At 39.6% G+C, this 23,284-nt stretch overlaps 1 protein-coding gene across 4 annotated transcripts in view; it reads left to right on the forward strand.

Annotated features, from left to right (window-relative positions):
• The window catches only part of MAP3K20 (mitogen-activated protein kinase kinase kinase 20), a 204,979-nt gene that overhangs the window by 77,584 nt on the left and 104,111 nt on the right, over positions 1-23,284 (forward strand). For all 4 annotated transcript variants that reach the window (XM_047772900.1, XM_047772902.1, XM_047772899.1 and 1 more), the window contains exon 3: positions 17,630-17,717. In XM_047772900.1, coding sequence (XP_047628856.1) covers positions 17,630-17,717 — 88 coding nt within the window. The remainder of the gene's footprint in view (positions 1-17,629; positions 17,718-23,284) is intronic.

The following is a 23,284-nucleotide window of genomic DNA, read 5'->3' on the forward strand; positions in this document are numbered from 1 at the left end:
ACAAAAAAATAATGCCTGGCGCAGAGTTAGGCTCTCAGTAAATATGTGTTGGGTTAATGGAGGATGTAGAAGGGAAGTAACTGGAGATACTCAAAATTACTGCTACCAACTTTTAGCTTTCAATAAATGAGGATATAAGCAGAAGTCATTGCACAAAATTGCTGACCTGAAAGGACACTCTTAGGCACTTTTCTCCTTCCTGCTCCCTGGAGTCTGAATATAATGGCTGGGAACCTCAGTGGTTGTGTTGTGACCATCAGGTACCTCAAGGCTGCAGACCAGTGCTCAGGATGGTGGGACACAGTGTAATTGTGGAGCTGCTGTGTTGGGCTTTGTGCAGCCTTCATATTTTGAAACAATATAAACTATTTAACCTATTGTTATTTTGGATCTCTGTTGCTTTCAGTGGAATCTAGTTGATTAGAAAGGAATTAAGGGAGCAGAGACCCAATATGGTCAACTGAAGAGCAGGTTTAAGAGGACTAAGGCCAAGAGGTTGAGGTCAAAGAGGGGCTTTTGAGTTTGAGATGGATGCATAATGAAATGACCTAAAGGAGGGTCATAAATTGCTAAAGCTGAATGCTGGTGAAGGCTCATGGAGGAGAAAAAGCCAAGGAAATAGTATCTGTGTGCCCAGATAAATAACCAACAGGTAACCCTTTGATTAGAGCGTTTGAGTTTTCACTTGATGGACCACCAAGGATCTATCTGTGGACCCCTGAAAGTTTATCTTGAAGACTCCAATTTGAGATATACCATAGAAGACTGTTTTATTATATGACCTTGCCAAAATGACTTAAGGCAGCTAATAATTGTGAGGTCTTTAAAAATTAAAATAGGAAAATGGGGCAAAAGCGAAACATGGTAGAAAGACAGAATGGAAGCAGGAATGAAGTAAGGGTGATAAAAACATGCTCATGAGGGTCTTTATACTTTCTAGATGTAGGCAGCAAATTTGGGTCTCAATGTTCTAAGCAGTCAACTTGAAAAATGTAACATGGTAGATTGTTGAGCAAAGGGATAAAAACAAACCAGTTGTTCAGAAAAATACTCCTTTTGCTAAGACCATTTTACTTAAATTATAACCTTATATGATTAACTAAAGAACATCAAACAATTTCTTTTTGATGGAAGGAATACAAAGATGATTTTGAGGAGAGCCACAATAACCAGGCTTACACCATACCCCTGTGTCAGGCTCACAGTGGATACATTCAGTCAGGTGGTTTTACCAAATACCAATTACTTAAATACGTTTTCAGAATGACTGATGTCTTTGAATACACTTAGGTAAAATAACTCCCAAACTTGAAAAATAAGACGTATGAAGAAAATTGAGTCGTTCTCGTTGTGGCTCAGCAAGTTAAGAACACAACTAGTATCCATGAGAATGCAAGTTCAAACCCTGGCCCCACTTGGTGGGTTAAGGATCCAGCATTGCCATGAGCGGTGGTGTAGGTCACAGATACAGCTCGGATCTGGTATTGCTGTGGCTGTGGCTGTGGCTGGCAGCCTTAGCTCTGATTTGACCCCTAGCCTGAGAACTTCCCTCTGCCACAGGTGTGGCTATAAAAAGAATTTTTAGGCTTAAGAAAACCTATAACGTAAACTTTAACCTTCAGATGTTATCTTTCACTATCTCCACCAAACACAAATAAAGGCTTACATTCCAGCATGAAGGTTAGTAGAAAAAAAAAGATCATCTCGGAGTTCCCGTCGTGGCGCAGTGGTTAACGAATCCGACTAGGAACCATGAGGTTGAGGGTTCGATCCCTGCCCTTGCTCAGTGGGTTAAGGATCTGGCGTTGCCGTGAGCTGTGGTGTAGGTTGCAGACGTGGCTTGGATCCCGCGTTGCTGTGGCTCTGGCGTAGGCCAGTGGCTACGGCTCCGATTCAACCCCTAGCCTGGGAACCTCCATATGCCGCGGGAGCAGCCCAAAGAAATAGCAAAAAGACCAAAAAAAAAAAAAAAAAGATTATCTTGGTTGGTGGGGATGGTTAGTAATATTGGAGGATTCGCTTCAGTGGAGGTTACTCTTTTCATCAGACCTTGAGGGGAGAAATGATCTTAAGAATCTGTGAATCCATATTATTTTTACTGTGTATTTGTTGGAGTTTGGTACTTTTTTTTCCCACTCAGAGTCTGGGAGATCACACACATGCCTTTGTCATTAGTTATTGTTTGCGTATGCTGACAGCATCCAGAAATAGTGAAATCATTGATTTAGCTGAAGAATCCAGATATGTTAGATACTGTCTACAAGATATGAAAGGACTTTTCAGACTGTTTAAAAATTAAATTTGCCTGAGTTCCTCTAAATGATTTTGCAGATTTCCATAATAAATGTAGCAAACATTTCTCTTATGGGATGTAAATAATCAAACTCTGTTGCACTGTAGAGTAATATTATAAAGCACTTAGCTAATCAGATTGTGAGAGTCGCTCCAAATTCCTAACCATGTAATTTTTGCCTAGAGAGAGGGTGCTTCATGCTGTGCAATTAACTGGTTTTATTAGCTATAAATTTGGTCGTTGCCGGCTGGCCTGATGGTCTAGTGCCTGTGGAGAATTAGATCTTCGTTCTTGACTCGATCTGGCACAGTTGAGTGTCAGGAAGGCATGGAAATCTGGCAGTGGGGGCAGCGGCTGAAGCCCTAAGAGGGAGTTGACGAGTTGTTTCTCACGCTTCTGTAAGTAACTGTTGCCGGAATTCAGCCTCTGTCTCCTGGTGCTGAATTGAAATGCAGAGACAGAGTTTTGGGTAAAGGAGAAAAAAAATAGCTTTATTTCTTTGCCAGGCAAAGGAGGGTCACAGCAGGCTAATGCCTTGAAGACTGTGTCCTCCCTAAAAAAGAATTGCAGGAGTTCCCGTTGTGGTTCAGTGGTTAATGAATCCGACAAGGAACCATGAGGTTTCGGGTTTGATCCCTGGCCTTGCTCAGTGGGGTTAAGGATCCGGTGTTGCCGTGAGCTGTGGTCTAGGTTGCAGATGCGGCTCGGATCCCGTGTTGCTGTGCCTCTGGTGTAGGCCAGTGGCTGCAGCTCCGATTAGACCCCTAGCCTGGGAACCTCCATGTGCCTCGGCATCAGCCCAAGAAATGGCAAAAAGACAAAAAAAGAAAGAAAAAGAAAGAAAGAAAGAAAGAAGAAAGAGAGAGAGAGAGAGAGAGAGAGAAAGAAAGAAAGAATTGCAAGGAGTTTTATAGTAAAAAGGAGAAAAACAGGTTTTGAGATAGGAATCAGGATTGGGACAACATGCATTCTTCTTTCTTTGTCATCAAAGCTGGGGTCAGGAGATGTTCATGATGGTGTCTTCTAGGTCATTGTCTAGAATAACAGTACTTGGGAAACATATTGATCAGAGATTAGAACAAACTAGGAAAGTTCCTGAAAAACATCGTATGCTAATCACCTTTAACCCACAGGCAATTATGCTCAGAGTACCTGATCTTTAGCTAATGGGCGATTGTGTTCAGGGTGCAATTAAGTCAAGGAGAAGGACAAGGAAGGACTCTCAGCTGTTCAATTTCAAAGTATTCCTTTCAAAAAGATGTATAAGGAATATAACTTTCCTTTCAGGGGTATGAGGCACCTGCATCATAACCAAAGAGAGAGCGTTGGAATTTCCTGTTGTGATTTTGGGATGTTCTATAAATTAACATTCCATTCTATATTCAAATTAGGCTTGTAAAGTAAAATGGGTGATTATAACCGGGGCTTTGACTTAAGACGACCTGTGTTTAAACTACCCGGCTTTGCCATTTTCTGGGCCCTTGGGCAAGTTTTTAAAGTTCTCTGAGCCTAGTGAAGGGCAGAGTAGAAGACCCTCACTCATAGTTTGCTATGAAGATTAGAAATCTCAGTCTACCAGTGGCGTATATATATACGCATCGGGCAGAACGATCTTTACGTCAGTCACCTTTCAAAAATATGATTATTTTCAGCAACTTCCACCCCTTCCATTTCTTCCTTTAATTTCTTCATCCTATATGTATTCGAAATAAAGATAAATAAGGTTATTTTGTGGTGCAGCAGGTTAAGTATCTGGTGTTGTCATTGCAGCAGGTTAGGTCACTGCTGTGGCACAGGTTCCATTCCTGGCCCTGGAGCTTCCACATGCCTCAGGCACGGCCAAAACAAACAAACAAAAAAGACAAATAAGTACTTGTGCTCCAAAAAGTATGCAAGTGATTTAGAATTATTTTATGTTATGCTTTAGTTCTCCAGATGGATTCCGTCACTAAATAACATTAGCGAATGTATTCACAACAAATATAAAACATTTCAGAATAAATGAGCAAGAACACAAACTGAAAAACAAACAGAAACATTTAAAAAAAAATTCAGGCTTTCCCGTCATGGCTCAGTGGAAACGAATCTGACTAGTATCTACAAGGACATGGGTTTGACTCCTGGCCTTGCTCAGTGGGTTAAGGATCCAGCGTTGCTGTGGCTGTGGTTGTAGGCCAATGGCTACTGCTCTGATTGGACCCCTAGCTTGGGAACCTCCATATGCTGAGGGTGCGGCCCTAAAAAGACCAAAAAAAAAGAAAGAAAGAAAGAAAGAAATTTAGACTATATGAAGTGCTTGGCATAGCAGGATTCAGTACATACTAGCTATTATTATAGAGGAATCTACAAATTGGAATCTCCTTGAGCAGAGGCAGCTTTTAATTAAAAAAATACTTAGCTGAAAGGACTCATATTTTTATTGGATTTTTTTTTGAAGACAGAAAGGGGGAAATATATAAAAAGAGGCAAAGTAGAAGACCTAGATTCCAACTTTATTACAACATTTACTGGACTTCTGGAGAAATGGGAGCCTGAACAAATCAAATCAATGACCCAGTTTTCTTAACTCTTAAATATGATAAAATACTTAATTTGTGAGAATCAAATAATGTAAGAAAGTGCTTTGGGGATGTTAAAGTGCTATGTTTAGGTAAAAACATAGATAAACATGAGAAGTTGAATTTGATAAATATATGACACTAACTAAAACAAGCCAATTATGAAGTTAGAATTATTAAAAAAATTTTTTGAGTCATCCACTGCTGAAAGAGATTTGAATCTTTGTCCATAAGCTTGACTTGACTCTGAATGATAAATTGATTATAAAGGAAGGGGAAAGCTGTCAGAGAAAAGAATTTGCATTGGTTAAGCACCTGGTATTTGCTAGATACTGGGGTAGGGTTACTGTTCCCATTTTACAAATGAGGAGACTGGGGCCCAGAGAGGTTAAATAACTTACTCAAAGTCACCCAGCTTAGAGGTGGCAGAGCCACAATTCATGCTCCAGCCTGTTTGACTCCAGAGGATGTCTTAGCACACCATGGTTAATTACCTCAGTTCACATTACCAAATATTTGTTGAGTACCCACTCTGCATAAAGCACTGTTAATATTACATCAGTTTGTAGAGTTCCCATCATGGCTCAGCTCAGCAGAAACGAATCTGACTAGCATCCATGAGGACGCGGTCCAATCCCTGGCCTCGCTCAGTGGGTTAAGGATCCGGTGTTGCCATGAGCTGTGGTATTGGTCACAGATGCAGCTTGGATCCGGTGTTACTGTGGCTGCAGTGTAGGCTGGCAGCTGTAGCTCCAGTTCGACCCCTAGCCTAGGAACCTCCTTATGCTGGAGGTGCAGCCCCCCCCCCCAAAAAAAAAATACACACACACACACACACATATATATGTATGTATGTATGTATGCATATACACTCACACACACATTTGGGGGGTTTATTTTTCATAGAAATGGATAGAAATTTAGAGAACGAAGGCATCTGGAAGAGAATTTTGTCCAACCAAGTAATTTTCTAGGAACTAAAAACAAGGTCCGGAGTGACCAGGTGGCTCCAGGGCCATCCATTTCTGAATTTGAATTTAAATTTCCACTCACCTTAGTATTTGATTAAATTATATTGCTTTTCTTTCTTTCTTTCTTTCTTTCTTTCTTTCTTTCTTCTTTCTTTCTTTCTTTCTTTCTTTCTTCTTTTTCTGTCTTTTTAAAAGCATAATCCTTCATTAGTTCATACTTCAAGTCTTATTCAAGGGCTTAGTTCTGAGGGGTTTTCTGTGTAATTTTATTTTATTTTATTTTATTTTTTTGGTCATGACTCTTAGTTTATTTTTTTTTCAGGTTATCCTTACATGTATACATTACAATTACATTTTTTCCCCCACCCTCTGTGTAATTTTAGTTCCAAGTGATCTCTTTGACCAAGTTACATAAATTGCTTTGTTTTGTTTTGGTTTGTTTGTTTGTCTTTTTGCCATTTCTTGGGCCGCTCCCGAGGCATATGGAGATTCCCAGGATAGGGTTCTAATCAGAGCTGTAGCTACCAGCCTACACCAGAGCCACAGCAACACGGGATCCGAGCTGCGTCTTCGACCTAGACCACAGCTCACGGCAACGCCCGATCCTTAACCCACTGAGCAAGGGCAGGGATCGAACCCGAAACCTCATGGTTCCTAGTCGGATTCGTTAACCACTGTGCCATGATGGGAACGCCCATAAATTGTTTAGTAGAAAGTTGGGTGTTTGAATGTGCTTTTGTCACTCAAACTGAATACAGGTTGCTTACAATATATTTGACTTTTTCATGTCATCGCAGTGACCTTCTATTGTGAACAGAGAGAATGTAAAATCTCCTAGCCTTTTCATGCCTTGGAGATAGCTCTTAATCCCTGTTCATAAATCTTCACTATTTATTTCATTCAGTTTTAGCCACCCTTCCATCCTGCCGGGTTAGTCTGTCCTTAGTTGGGGATGTACTTATCTAGAGAGCAGCAGCCTGATCGCTGGAGGGGAGCCCAAGCTGCTGGCTGTCCCAGCAGCTGCACGTGGTGACGTGGTGAGTCTGCTGCAATCCACCAGGAAAACCATTGAGCAAGAGACTTCCCAGCACCAGTGGCATGGGGAATGCATCCTGTATGACTCCCTCTTGGCTCTTCATGAAGAGTGAGCAGTATAACTGGTGCATTTTTCCTTCTTAGTATTTCTAGCCTTTCCCCCACAAAAGAAAAGTCTTTGTGATATCAAACACCATGAGGAATGTAGGATGTATTAAATTATGGAACCTAAATTCAGTTCATTTATCCTTTCTTTTTGTCTTTTTAGGGCCACACCCATGGCATATGGAGGTTCCCAGGCTAGGGGTCTAATCAGAGCTATAGCTGTTGGTCTACACCACAGCCACAGCAATGCCCAGATCCAAGCCGCATCTGCGATGCTGGAACCTTCACCCGCTGAGCAAGGCCAGGGATTGAACCTGCATCCTCACGGATGGTAGTCAGCTTCATTTCTGTTGGGCCACAATGTGAATTCTCATTTATCCTTCTTTATTTCCCTGAATACCTAAAAAGCCACATTTAACCTACAGAACTGTGAGCTTTGCTGCTTGTCATGTGACTGTGTGGTTGAATGGGTCTCATTAAGCCTAAAGTGATTCCAAGAGCACAACGTGGGTATGACTCTTGATTAAATAAATACAGGACTGAAAATCATCTAAGCCTACTTTTGAAATTGTTCTATAGCACTGAGCTTTTAGGAGTGGCCGCTGGTTTTTTCATCTTGCCATACATGTAAGAATCGCATTTTTATTTTAGGAAAACGCCCCTGGCCATGATATTCTTGGAGTAAAAATGCAGGGAATGAAACAGTATTTTCTTGTTTTTGACCCTGGTTCCCGTGATGTGATACATATAAATCTGATTACTGAGGGTGAGCATTCTGCCTCAGTTATCTTTATAATCAGAGCCTGAAATAGTCAGAAGGGGAGGGACAGTCTGCCCACTTCTTGCCTGAGAGAGCTGGGTGTTTTGCCTCATAGATTTGTAAGTACTGTTTTAGGAGGGTTGGTTGGTTTGTTTGTTTGTCTTTTTGCCATTTCTTGGGCCGCTCCCGAGGCATATGGAGGTTCCCAGGCTAGGGGTCCAGTCAGAGCTGTAGCTGCTGGCCTACACCAGAGCCACAGCAAGGCGGGATCCGAGCCACGTCTGCAACCTACACCACAGCTCACGGCAACACCAGATTGTTAACCCACTGAGCAAGGGCAGGGATCGAACCCGCAACCTCATGGTTCCTAGTCGGATTCGTTAACCACTGCGCCATGACGGAAACTCCTAGGAGTTGGTGTTTTTTGTTTTTTTTTTTTAATTACTCAAATGAATTTATCCCATCTGTAGTTATATCCTAGGAGTTTTTAAACCAAGAATTTCCCCTTGTCCCTAACATCCCACTGTTAAATACAGTAGTCCTGAGCTCTGGGGGATAAAGATAAGAGGTATGCTCTACTGGGAAGATTGGTGTGCCTTGTCTTTTCAAGCCCGTCCTGTTCCTAAGAGGCCTGGTTCATTCACTGCACACTTTTGTGATACCAGCCCAAGCCTAGGAAGAGGGCCGTCTTAGTCTGTTCAGGTGCTGTAACAGAATGCCAAAGATGGAATGGCTTGTAAACAACATTTATTCCTCACGGTTCTGGAGGCTGGGAAGTCGAAGATCAAGTCATTAGCAGATTCGGTTTCTGGTGAGAACCCACTTTCTGGTTCACAGATGGCCGTGTTCTTGCTGTATCCGCACATGGCAGGAGGAGGGGGTGAGAGAGCTCTCTGGGTCACTTTTATAAGGGCACTAATCCCATTCAGGACGGCTCCACCCTCATGACCTGATGAACTCCTACAGGGTCCACCTCCAAATACCGGCACATGGAGGGTTAAGTTTCAACATCTGAATTTGGGGGGAATGTAGTCAGTCCGTAGTAGGGAGCCTGCGTGAAATGTAGCCCCACTACTGAGCATCAGGGCTCCCATTTCTCAGGGTGTGGTAGTGGAGCATCTTGCATGGTGAGTATGGGAAGTGTGGGCTTGACAAGAGGTTGGCTTACTTGCACCTGTGATTTGGGGAATGTATATGGTAAAATGCAGGAGTTGCCATTATGGCTCAGCAGGTTAAGAACCTGACATAGCCTCTGTGACCTCACTCAGTGGGTGAAGGATCCAGTGTTGCCACCAGCTCAGATCTGGTGTGGCTGTGGCTGTGGCTGTGGCCCACAGCTGCAGTTCCAATCAGCCCCCAGCCTGGGAACTTCCATATGCCGTAAGTGTAAGACCAAAAAAAAAAAAAAAAAAAAGGAAGGAAGGAAGGAAACTGTACAATGCATTGGGTAGAAAATTGGAACTTCGGAACTGGAAAGTTTAAAACTAAGCAAGCTTCTGCATTTGGAATCTGAAAAAGTACAATGAGGGTATGCTTGAGAGTAGCCAAGCAGGGAAGGGCTTTCAAGAAACTGTGCCCATTTGATTGTTGCAAGCTATAGAACCTGCAAGAGGCAACTTGTAGCCATCATTCTGAAAGTTTAAGTCAACAATGAGCTGGTGAACATAATTTCGGTGTGGCTTCTCCTGTGGTTATGTAATGTATTGACTTTCATTCTTATGAAATAGTAGCCTTAACTCTTATGGGTGTGAAAAGAACAGAAAGAATATTGGAGCAAATCCACACCCATGGGCATTTTACTCTTCTCGCTGTCCTGTTCAGAATAAACATTTACCTACCATGAACTCTCAGTGGCAGTTATTTAAACACAATGTTACTGTCGTCAAATGCTATTTTTTTATCCACTCTTTGAATATTATTGCGTGCTGCCCACATACGTAAGGTATCTTCCTCCCTCATGCGATATTGTATTAGATATTTTGCAGGATGAGCACAGTAGGAAAGCCTTCTCTCAAGAGCAGCAGGCCACAGGAGCAAATGGCAGAAAGGAGAGGAAGATCATTTAATAAAACACTGAGCCAGACTCTGAAGCCGTGTACTCAGTGTCCAGCACCTTTGTCTCATGGTCTCAGAACACATGGCTTTCTTCAAGAATAACCCAAGTGAACACTAGTTTGTTCTGGAGCCATGTCAAGAGAAACTCATATCTCAGAGGTTAACTAAACTAGTTTTTATATGCCTAGGGTAGTTCTGGGAAGGTTCCTGATCCAATCCTAGGGAAAAATCAGAATTTCCACGCAAATCAGTATTTTAAATGTTATATTTATATGCTCTGGTCTTTACACAACATGCTTTATTGCTTTTTTTTTTTTTAAGAGTAGTTGATTTACAGTGTTGTGCCAGTTTCTGCTGTACAGCATAGTGATCCAGTCATTCACATACGTACATTCTCTTTCTCATGTTATCTTCCATCATGTTCTGTCCCTGGAGATTGGATATAGCTCCCTGTGCGGTGCAGTAGGACCTCATTGCTTATGCGTTCTAAATGGAATAGTTGTCATCCACTAACCCCAGACTCCCAGCTGATCCCACTCCCTGTTCCCTCCCCTTTGGTAACCACAAGTCTGTTCTCTATGTCTGTGACTCTGTTTCTCTTTTGTAGATAGGTTCATTTGTGCCATGTTTTTGCTTTTTTCTGATTAAAAAATTACATAGGTTATTATAAAGAATTTGGGGAATATGTAAAAACTTTAAATCATTTGTGATTCTTTTTGCTACCTAGAGATAACCACAATTCATATGTCATTTTATTTCTTCCCCATCTCTCTCGTTATACATATAATTCTTTTTTTTTTTTTTAATCATGTCTTCTTGAACTTTGAGGGACTGTACTGACCCTGGATCAGATTGATATTCTGGAGACAGAGCTGTCTTTGGAGAGAGACTTTGACCTTGAGTGCACAGTGTAGTAAGGAGACTGCTTCCTCTGAATGATGGGATGAACCACTTTTCTTTCTTTGACTATCATACTCTGATGGAATCAGAATCTTGGAATTGCTGAGGACCTCAGAGATCAGGGTCCATGGGGATCGGGGTCACGGACTCTGGGAGACACAGTTCTGCAGCTACATAGAGGCTGTTAACCAGGGAGAAAAGCCTATTCCTAATATAAGACGTAAATGGAATCTACTAGCCTCATGATATGAGTCTTCATAACCTACTGGTTCATTTTACAGTAATCAATAGAGTGATGTAGGTATGTTTGCTTTGTTTCACAAAAAGAAGTGAACTCCTTTTATTCATTTTCTTTTTTTTAGCCACACCTGCGGCATGCGGAAGTTCTCGGGCCAGGGATCAAACCCAAGCCACAGCAGTGACCCAAGGCACAACAGTGACAACACCAGATCCTTCACCTGCTAGGGAACCAGGGAACGCCTCAACTTTATTTTAAATATGTTATCACATAAATACATATAGACTGAATCAATGGAATATTTTTAAATGTAAAGCAAGCTTTACTTATTTTATTTTTACTTCAATTAAAAGAAACAAAAACCACAGAATTTTTAATGATTCTGTCGCAGCTCTCCAGGATCAAAGAAACAAATTAAAAATCGGGGATTAGGTTGAAAAAAGTTTTGAATTGAGGGAAAGGGATTGTTCAGAAGAAGAAGACACTAATTAATTTTAAATCTTATTATAAAACTGTTGAAAATAGTTTAAGGGAAGGGAATTAAAACTTAACTTCCCCTGAACTTAAATTTAGTTAAATTATGATATTCAGCTTCTCTTATTCTCTCTGATTGGATTAGCCATTTACAACCTGCTGGTCAGCTTCTGGAACCATAGCCAACTGAACTAATGACTCATCTCCCCACATAAATGCATAGAATTGCCAGTTAAAATAAAACTAACAGGAGTTCCCATCATAGCTCAGTGGTAATGAACCCGGCTAGTATCCATGAGAATGCAGGTTTGATCCCTGGCCTCACTCAGTGGATTAAGGATCCAGCATTGCTGTGAGCTGTGTGGTGTAGGTCGCATACGTGGCTCAAATATGGCATTGCTGTGGTTGTGGTTTAGGCTGGCAGCTGCAGCTCGATTGGCCCTGACTAGAAACAATGGGAGCAGACACATACCTTGTTGCAAACACAATATCTGTATAGACATTTTTGTGCTCTAATAAGGACATTACTGTTAGACATTCTTATGAATGTCTACTTTTCTGTCACATTAGGATTCTTTATTTAATGGAGAGTCTTTGAGCCTGAGTTAAAATTGCTATAGTCTGTCCCATTCTTTCTTGAAATCCTCAGGTCCTACCTAAATAAACTACTTATGTATCCCAAGGATATTTAGACCTTGGGTTCTGTAACTTTGGGATGATTAGTAAATAGGCTGTGATCATTCATCTCTGCAAAAGTCTAGAATAACTTTTTAAAAACATTTTTAATGATGGTTGTGGTAAAATACATATAGCATAATGTTTGTCATTTTAAGCATATTTAAGTATACAATTCAGTTGTCATTAATTATATTCACAGTGTTGTAACCAGCCATGACCACTGTCTATTTCCAACATTGTTCATCAGTCCAAACAGAAACTCTCCACATAAGAGATAACTCCCCATTCCTTCCTCTTCCAGGCCCTGGTAACCTCTAATCTCCATTCTTTCTAATCTCTGAATTTGCCAATTGGAGATATGTCCTATGAGTGGAATCATCCAATATTTATCCTTTTGTGTCTGGCTTACTCCACTTAGCATAATGCTTTCAAGGGTTCATCTATGTTGTAGCAAGTATCAGAACTTAATTACTTTTTATGACTGAATAATATTCTATCTATATATTACATTTTATTTATCTCTTCAACACTTGATGAGCACTTGAGCTGTCTCTACCTTTTGACTGCTGTGAATAATGCAGCTATGAGTGTTGACATACAAGTATATGTTAGAGTCCCTACAATAGCATTTTGCAAATTGAGAAATAAATGTAAATTCTTTGTGTGTGTGTGTGTGTGTGTGTTTTAGGGCTGCATTCAAGGCATATGGAGGTTCCCAGGCTAGGGGTCTAATCGGAGCTACAGTTGCCAGCCTACACCACAGCCACAGCAATGTAGGATCCGAGCCACGTCTGCAACCTACACCATAGCTTATGGCAACGCTGGATCCTTAACTCCTGAGTGAGGCCAGGGATCAAACCCACAACCTCACAGTTACTAGTCGGATTCATTTTCGCTGCACCACAACAGGAACTCCCTAAATGTAAATTCTTTACACAGAAAAATTAAGTCATCTGGATTTCCAGTGTTGACTAAAATTATTAGTTCAATGTAATTTAAGTATACATAAATACAAATCTAAGTATCTCTTTATTGTGTATCGCTCTTATAAAATCAAAATCAATTTTTCAGTTAAATAAAAATGCAACCATAAAATCAATACAATAGAAATGAACAATTTTCATCAAATTATATGTACTAAAAATTAATGTTTTGTTGATTTTAATAGTGTAAAAATATATTTACATTTTTTGGCGCAATAGAGTGTTATTTTAGCCTTCATCATTAATGGCGAACTTTTTTGAACCACTAATCCATTATATTGATAGGCAGTCCATTTGCTAGAGTACCCCAGAATTTCAATCAGGAAAACAACAATTAAAGAAAAAATTATTTGGTGCATATTTACTATAACAGTTTTCATTAATGAATTGTTGGCAAGCAGGTAATTATAAAGGCAAGTCTAGCTAAATACATCGCCTTGCCATCAGATAGTGGCTGCTATAGTGCAGGTTTTAGTATCTCAGTTAATTCCAGGTATTTCTGTTGAGCGTGTTTGAATTGCTAACATGGTATCACTTGACCTTCAGTTACTGCAGATACCACTTACTTATTTAATCTACCTCTGCTTGTTATTAGCCCATTTCCATGAAACAAGTACAGCACTCTAAAGTAGCATGTCGTTTTCATGATGTTAAATCAAATTCTTAGTAAAAAATTGGAATGTAAAGTCTTATAAAGTATCTTTTACTTGTAAATTATTTGGAAGAGTTTTTCATAACTGTAAAAAATTAAAATATGAGCACAACAAAAGGACACAAGGTAATGGTTGTTATTTTGTCATTAGCATATGCCTACTCAAGAGCTGCTAGACATGTTTACCAATACTTGGAGAGATAAATTCTCTCTCCAGGGTATCATTTGGCAATATCTCTAATGTAAACACAAAAACTAGCTGGAACACTGAAAATCCCATGTGCTGAATTATGAAATGGTCATCCAAGGATTCAGAATATTCTTTTTGTTGTTGTTGTTGTTGTTGCTTTTTTTAGGGCCACACCTGCAGCTTAAGGAAGTTCCCAGGCTAGGGGTTGAATCACAGCTACAGCTGCTGGCCCACGCCACAGCCACAGCAATGCAGGACCCAAGCTGCGTCTGTGACCAACACCACAGTTCACAGCAACACCGGGTCCTTAACCCACTGAGCAAGGCCAGAGATTGAACCCACATCCTCCTGGATACTAGCTGGATTCATTTTCACTGAGCCACAGTGGGAACTCCCAGAGTATTCTTGAATTTATTTTTTATTGATACAAACACTTTTAAAGGTCGCAGGATTTTGATACCCCAAAGAATATACAAAATATGCCGAAGGCTAGCACTCCCCTATTTTGACCAATACTAGCCCCAATATTATTGCTTCCTCACATTGAACTCTCATGCTTTATTCACAAAGATTTGATCTGCCACTTATTACTATTTACAATAGCCAAGACATGGAAGCAACCTAAACGTCCAATGACAGATCAATGGATAAAGATGTGGTGTATACACACACACACACACACACACACACACACACACACACAACGGAATACTACTCAACCATAAAAATGAATGAAATGATGCCACTTGCAGCAACATGGATGGACCTGGAGATTATCATTTTAAGTGAAGTAAATCAGATGAAGACAAATACCATGTATCACTTGTAAATGGAATCTGAAACTTGATACTTATTTGCAAAACAGAAACAGAGTCACAAATATAGAAAGCAAACTTCTGGTTACCAAAGGGGAAAGATGGGAGAGAGGGTTAAATTAGGAGTTTGAGATTAGCAGATACAAACTACTGTATATAAAAGATATAACAAGGTCCTACAGAGAGCTATACTCAATATCTTATAATATGTCATAGTGGAAAAGCATCTGAAAAAAAGGTGTGTGTGTGTATATATATGAATCACTTTGCTGTGTACCAGGAACTAATACACATTATAAATCAACTATGTTCCAATAAAAAAAAATAGAGGGCTTGTGATTTGCAAACTTCCCATGAACCGTATTTTTACAATAAAATTCATTTATGATTATTTAATGAGAAATAAAATTGCCATATGGATGAATAATTGTATTTATTGCCCAACTAATACATTTTCTCCCTACTTGGAAAAATAAACTATGAAAAGTTTGATGAAGACAGAACCTCTACACACAGTGGACACTCAGAGAATCTTAAGGAATCATTTTGATAGCCCCCTTCAATCCTTATAAGAAAAACTATCAAATCCACCTTGATAAATGTCTCATTTAATCACTGATAATGTTCCGTCCTCATTTTCCCGTATTGACCCCATGTCAGCCCTCAAACTTCTGTTTTCTACCTAGTCACACCACCTTCAAAACAGATTTCACAATATTTTTAAAGAAACCCCAACTCTTACAATGAAAAAAAAAAAAGGTATAATAAATAACACTAATTCAGTATGCAGAGTCCCAAAGGGGAGTCTCCTTTCTGACCAAGACACCTCCATTTTCATTAATTGCTGACATTCCTTCACTGTACTTATAACTCTTGATTGGCCATATTTTATCTCCACAAAAGTAATAAAAAATTTTTTGTCTTTTTAGGGCCACACCTGCAGCATATGGAAGTTCCCAGGCTAGGGGTTGAATCGGAGCTATAGCCACAGCCACAGCAATGCCAGATCTGGGCCAAGTCTGCAACATACACTACATCTCACAGCAAAGCTGGATCCTTAACCTGCTGAGCAAGGTCAGGGATTGAATCCACATGCTCATGGATGCTAGTCAGGTTCGTTAACCACTGAGCCACGATGGGAATCCCAAAAGTAATAAAATTTTAATGACTACATGTGATTTAGTTAATCTAGAGAATGATATCTCTATTTTTTTGCATTTTCTTTTTTTTTTTTTTTGGTCTTTTTAGGGCCACACCCACATCATATGCAGGTTCCCAGGCTAGAGGTCAAATCAGAGCTGTAGCCCCTGGCCTACACCACAGCCACAGCAACGCCGGATCCTTAACCCACTAAGCGGGTCCAGGGATCAAACCCGCAACCTCATGGATGCTAGTCATATTTGCTTCCGCTGAACTCCTTTTTTTTTTTTTTTCATTTTAAGAATTAAGTTTAATATCAAAACCAAACTAGCAGTTACCAGAGGGGAACATTGGGAGGATAGATTAAGAGGTTGGAATTAACATATACACACTGCTATATATAAAATAGATAAGTAACAAGGACCTACTGTATATCACAGGGAAATCTACTCAATATTTTGTACTAACCTATATGGGAAAAGAATCTGAAAAAGAACAGATAGATATATATATATATATATAATTGATTTACCTTGCTGTACGCCTGAAACTAACACAACATTGTAGTCAACCATACTCCAATAAAAATTTAAAAATTAAGTTTAATAAACACTTTTGTGTGTGTGTGTGTGTGTCTTTTTAGGGCCTCACCCTTGGCATATGGAGGTTCCCAGGCTAAGGGTCGAATTGGAGCTGTAGCTGCTGGCCTATGCCACAGCCACAGCCACTTGGGATCTGAGCTGCGTCTGCGACCTACCCCACCTCTTATGGCAGTGCTGGATCCTTAACCCACTGAGAGAGGCCAGGGATCGAACCCGCCACCTCATGGTTCCTAGTCGGATTTGTTTCCTCTGCGCCACAATGGGAACTCCAATAAACACTATTTTTTACCATGACACTCTGCAGCACAGTTTTCTAACATATAATCCATTTCAAAGTATAAGTATAGCTTCTCTATCAAATCACCACCAAAGGTCAAGAATCTACCTGTCTATCCTTTACAATACCTTGCATACACACAGTGTAAGAGCAATAATCTATTTTAAATGAATGATTAGATAAATAATATAATTGGGTATTACCTGAATCTATTCCAGTAATAGTTAAGAAGCCCTACCTCAATTTTTTTGTTTTTTGTTTTTTGTTTTTTGTTTTGCTTTTTAGGGCCGCCCGAGGCATATGGAGGTGTCCAGACTAGGGGTCCAATCAGAACTACAGCTGCTGGCCTATACCACAGCCACAGCAACACAGGATCCTTGCCGCATCTGTGATCTACACCACAGCTCACAGCAGTGCTGGATCCTTAACCCAGTGAGCGAGGCCAGGGATCAAATGCACAACCTTTCTGCTGCACCACGAGGGCAACTCTCCTACCTCAATTTTTTGTGACTGTTCAGTAGAAGTTCAGTCTTGTTGCAGACTCCCGGAGGAGACATTATGCAGAGAAAATGGACTTGACTCTTAGGAAGAGGGCTTTGACTGTAAATAAATATGGTATCTTCCCTTAGTCATCCTCCTCTGCTGTCAGTCTTGCTAACTTGCTGATGGGTAACCTCTTCTATTGCCAATTCACCCCAACTTCTTTTTTAAGTTTTTCAGGAAGCCTCAATATAAATGCTTAATTTGTCAAGAATGCTGCCAAAGACAGTTTTATCAGCATCACATACTTGCTGAACACATATACATCTTTATAAATGTATGTAAAAGAAAATCGAATAGGAAACCTAATTTGTGAGACTTTTATAAATTTTATGCAATTTTGTGTTTGTTTTTTTTGTACAGGCAGAAATACTCAGTGTCCTCAGTCACAGAAACATCATCCAGTTTTATGGAGTAATTCTTGAACCTCCCAACTATGGTATCGTCACAGGTAGGAACTCGTTTGACTTCTTTCTTTCCCTGGTTACCTAGCTTTAGATTCTTTAATATGCTAAAATGCTTAATATTAGGTTCAGTCATGAATTGTGTGCTACTGTCAGGTGTCACTTTTGTTGCTATAAAGCATTAATAAAACTGATTATATCAATATAATTAAGAATGGTGTTTCCACTTCTACCCATGTTTAATTGTGGTAATTATATCTGCGTAAATGCTATTTAAATGCACTTGCAGCTGCAATACCAATATTTAAAGGTGCCGTTTAACTAAAATTTCATTTAATTAGTTGAAATGAGCGATGTTTTTTGTAACTCTGTGACCTTTTACAAATTAAGATTTCTTGAGCTCTTCATGTTGTAATTCTTTGCAAGACATTTTAATCCCATTAGAGTATTCTTTCTTCAAGGTCTCTGACATGAGAATAATATTTTTCAGGTTTGGTCATCTGGGTTGGTAATGACCTTCATCTAAATTATCACACAATTTGGAGCAGCAGTTTATAACTGATGGAAATACCCTTTCTAAAAAGGGGCACGCATAAAATTCTGCCATATAAAAATACACTGAAAGGCACATATTTTTAGTACTTTATACCTTCACCTGTATAATCCAGTGAACAACTTCACATCTATGATAAGTATAATGTTCAGTTTTACCATAAATAACTTTGATCAAGTTCTTTATCATGGCAGTTCTTTGATTCAAACAAAACACACAAGAAAACCTTGAAAGATGAGCCCTATTTTCTACTCTAGTGGTAAGAACCTGGATTGTCTTTGTATAAAATAACAAAGACACCCTTAATAAAAAGGACTCACAATTATCTCATCTAATATTTAGAATAATCCTATGAGATAGATAAAATAATTTCTATTTCATATAAGAAACTAAAACTCGACTGGGTCACTCTGCTGTATGGCAGAAATTGCTGCAACATTGTAAATCACCTATACTTTAGTAAAAAGAAAAAAATTTTTAAAAAGAACCTAAAAACACTAAGTATTTTTTCAAGGTTACCCAGCTAGGGGTAGAATCACAGTGGTATAAATTTCTTGATTGATTTTGTGCAGAATCTCTTTGTGTGTACAAACTAGATTCTGGAAGACTTGAGCAGAGCATAGATCCAGCAGATATGGAGGGGGCTGACTGTACTGCTCCATTTTATATAAGTTACTTGAGCATCCGTGGATTTTGGTATCTGCAAGCGGTCCTGGAGCCAGTCCCCCACAGATACTGAAGGAAACATGGGCAAACTGAGTCAAGTTCGGAAGATCAGATGGATTAGGGATGATAAATAACACTTGCCCTGCTTCTTGAAATGAACACAAAGAAGTCTTCATATGGGGAGGTTAAGACAGAAAGAGAGACAGACAGGCACGCAGATCTTGATCACTCAGCCTGGCCAGCTCCCCCTCTTTAGAACCTCATCGTCTTTCTCAGATGTTGGGGTTCTGAATATATTCCAACTTGAATGTACTTGTTAGTAGAAAAGGTTATTGTGGCAGGCAGCTGTTGTCACTCATACTGAGGACTTGAAAGAATAATTTATCAGGGTGATGGAATGGAATGAACACCGGGATAGGAATTGAGACATGTGAGATCTTGTCTTGATTCTCCCGAAGCTGCACATATGGGTCACTGAAGATCTATGGCTCAGTTTTCTCATATGTGAATGATGGGAGTAGAATTGATGACTTCTGGATGAGAGGATGTATGTGTTATGTGTGCACCTGTGTGTGTGTGTTTGCTGAAACTTCACATCACAGAGAAGATTTTATAAAACCGGCTTATGAGAAGACCTGGGACAGAGTCCAAGAGGCAGCCGCCACTTTATTTCCCTTGAAAGGAAGTGAACTTCTTTCCTCCAGGTCTACAAAGAAATGGGGTGACTAGACTCTCAGACTCCAAAGTCAAAAAAAAAAAAAAGATGTAAGAGTGGATTATCTTTTCTTTGATCTTTGGAAACCTCTTAATTGTGTACTACTCTCAGTCTTTTAACTTTTTTTTTTTCTTTACTAACTAAATACTTCAGAGCTAGGAATGCGATGGTAAGATAACCCCTGGGGGGGGTGGGGGGGTGGCTATAAATGGGAAACTCTTAGGATGGCCTCCTTGGATTTGATTAAATGCTGGAGCAGCTCACAGAACTCAGGAAAATAGTTTGCTTACTAGATTACTGGTTTTACAAAGGATATTAAAGGATAAAAGTGAGCAGCCAGCTGAAGAGATACATAAGGTGAAGTCCAGAAGGGCCCTGAGCACAGAGATGTCTGCCTTTGGAGTGAGCCACCCCCTCTAGCATGTGGATGTGTTTTGCCCACCAATATAGAACCTGTCTGAACCCCATCCTTTTGGATTTTTATAGAGATTTCACTGTGTAAGCATGATTGATTCAATCACTGACCATTGGTCATTTTTAGCCTCCTGTCCTCTCCTCCCTCCTCAGAGGTGTGTGTATTTGTTGGGGGGGGCACGGAGGGGCAGGTCGGGGGTGGGGGTGGGGGGAGTAGGCTGAAAGTTTCAACCCTCTGATTGCTTGCTTTCTTCCCCTGGCAACCAGCCCCCATCCTTAGGGGCTTTCTAAAAGTTACTTCATTAATGCAAACTCAAATGTGGTTTTGTTGTGAGTAAAAAGATTCCCCTTTCACCTTTATGGCTCGGGAGCTATTTCAGGAACCAAGGAACAAAGACCAAATATTATAACAAAAGATGTTCTCATTGCTCTTTTTGCTTATTAGTAAATTACAAGGATTTTAGAAGACTAGTGCCAGAAACAGGAAAAAAACAAATATATATATATGTATATCACAGTATCACAAATCATCTTTCCTGTAGTCTAAGATGTTCAAAATATAGTAGTTTTTGCTGCTCTGTAAGATGCTGTCTTTGGATATTTATCTCAATACAAGTGCCCAATGGCATAACACTAGGATTTTGGCTATTTTAGTCCCATGAAGTATGTTTACAACCCTAACTATCACTTTTTAAAGCGAACTTTAGAAGACCTATTTTTAAGGACATCCCACACTTGGCAATTGAGAGCTCACAGGTCCATAAATAATCACTCTGTGTTAAATTTGGTTGTCTCTTTTGTAGTTGTAGTTTCTTATTCATACAGGTGACCTCTGTAAGCCTTTAAAAACTAGCTTTGATGTAATCTCAGGCTTAGAGATTTTTTTTTCCGCAAATATGTTTTGTTCTTCCAAATAAAGTGATTGAGGAGTTCCCTGGTGGTCTAATGGTTAAAGATCCAGTTGGTACTGCTGTGATTCAGGTCACTGCTGTGGGGTGAGTTCAGTCCCTAGAACTTGCGCATGATGCCAGTGTGGCCAAAAAAACAAAACAAAACAAAACAAAGCCCAAAAGACCTAAAATAAAGTAATTGAGAGGGCACCCTATAATATGAGAAAATTTAGAAGTATCTGAATATGAAGTTTCCCACTTTTTTCTGAGGGATAATTTTTTGGTGATGAAGGTGAATTTTGCTTTATATTTGGCATCCACAGTACCTCTTAAAGGATATGAAGCAGTCGTCTACCAAGTGCTATTTTAGTAATGCAGAACTATTTGGTATATCACCAGAGATTTTTTTTTTATTTATAGAAAGCAGCTTAATTGTCTAGAGTATTTGGTTGTATACTACCTATTAACCTATTAGTATAGACTACCAATGCATTTATTGTTACATTGGACCGAACTACTTTATAGTAAAATTTTATTTATTTATTTATTTATTTATTTATTTTTGTCTTTTGTCTTTTTTAGGGCCGCACCCATGGCATACGGAGGTTCCCAAGCCAGGGGTCTAATCGGAGTTGTTGCTGCCGGCCTACGCCAGAGCCACAGCAACTGGGGATCCGAGCCGAGTCTTCGACCTACACCACAGCTCATGGCAGTGCCAGATCCTTAACCTACTGAGAGAGGCCAGGGATAGGACCTGCAACCTCATAGTTCCTAGTCGGATTTGTTAACCACTGCACCATGACGGGAACTCCTATTTTATAGTAAAATTCAAACTCTTCACTTGCTTGCCATTCCTTTACTCACGTAAGATTATTTTTGTAGTTTTATGCTATTTGGCTGATTCTTCTTACATAACTTTGATGTCAAGATAAAAATTAAATAAGAACAAAAAAATGGGAATGTGAGTCTTATCACTGAGGTAATTCATGTTTTGTTATAAGCACTACTATTTTTCTCAAGGAATAAATTCTCATAAATACATTTAATTGCATGAATTGACTGTAGTTTCAGAATATTATTCCTGCCTTATGTTTTCAGAAAGAGGAGAAATTCTTAAAAGCTATTTGTTGAAAATGTGGACATTATCATTATGGCACTGAAATTATAAATCATTAAACTTGAGTGGGTTAATTCTCAGCCTTCTAAAATGAGGCTCATCCTTTCTCCAAACTGGCCTTTAATATAAAAGGGAGTTTTCTGGGAGGGACTTCCAGCTATAGATGAATTACGAGGTCAGCAAATCCTCTCTCCAAAAGCACCTATAAATCTGGATAAAATTTTGGCCCTCTGGAAATTGGCCAAAGGCTAACAACAATCTGAGACGTGTTTGTGTGTGAAAAACTGCTGACTTTGGGTAATGGTAGTGGGAGTCAGCAGTGCTCTTGGCAGGGGTTGTTCTCGTTCTTTTTACCTGCCCCCCATCCCAGCTCAGTCAGAACCAAAGGCAGGCCATAGCTGAAGGGTGCTCACCAGATTGGGAACAATGGGTAATGCCTGCATCCAGCAGCCTTGTCAGTGGAAGTGATAATCCTGGTGGCAGGTGAGCAGGGAGAGCCAACAGTTCTACTAGCCTGAATAAAGGGTTGTGACTGGGGCAAATGCATTCCTGGCTGAGGCTGCACACATATGCAGACTGGAGAGGGCCCAAGCCATCTCCATGCTCACTGTTAGCCCTGAGGCTGTATGAAAAGGAGGCAAAAAAGGCCTAGTGGAAAGTAAAGACTAGGGTGAATTTCGAATGTGCTCTCACTACTTAGCACACAAATCTTTCAGCCCAGGGTATTTAAGCACTTCTTGTGTATAATTATTGGTTGATCATTTACTTATACAGATATAAGACAGGTCCTATAAAAGTCCAGGCTTAGAAATAAAAACAAGATTTAAAAACAGCAACAAAAATAAATATATGATCAACAATAAATAAATAAATAAATAAACACAAACAACAACAACTGAGCATGGACATCACTAGGGGAACACTGTAGGGTAGATAGATTTCATAAATTTAGCCCAAGCAAATTATTAAACAAACAAAATATAAAGTACAACTTCTGGAGTAGGGGGAGTCAGAATCTAGAGGTGCTACAATCCGTTATCCAAACTGCTCAATTTTTTAAAAAAATTATAAGACATGTAAAGAAACAAAAATATTTGATCTATATTCAGGAAGGAAAGCCATCAGTGGAAGTCGTTTCTAAGTGTCCCCAGATATTGGAGTTAACATACAGAGATTTCAAAGTATCAATCTGTTTAGAGAAGTAAAGGGAACTAAAGAAGCAAGGAAAAGTATGAAAACAATGAATAAAAATAGAGAGT

Source organism: Phacochoerus africanus, chromosome 3 (genome assembly GCF_016906955.1).
Source record: "Phacochoerus africanus isolate WHEZ1 chromosome 3, ROS_Pafr_v1, whole genome shotgun sequence".
NCBI lineage: Eukaryota > Metazoa > Chordata > Mammalia > Artiodactyla > Suidae > Phacochoerus > Phacochoerus africanus.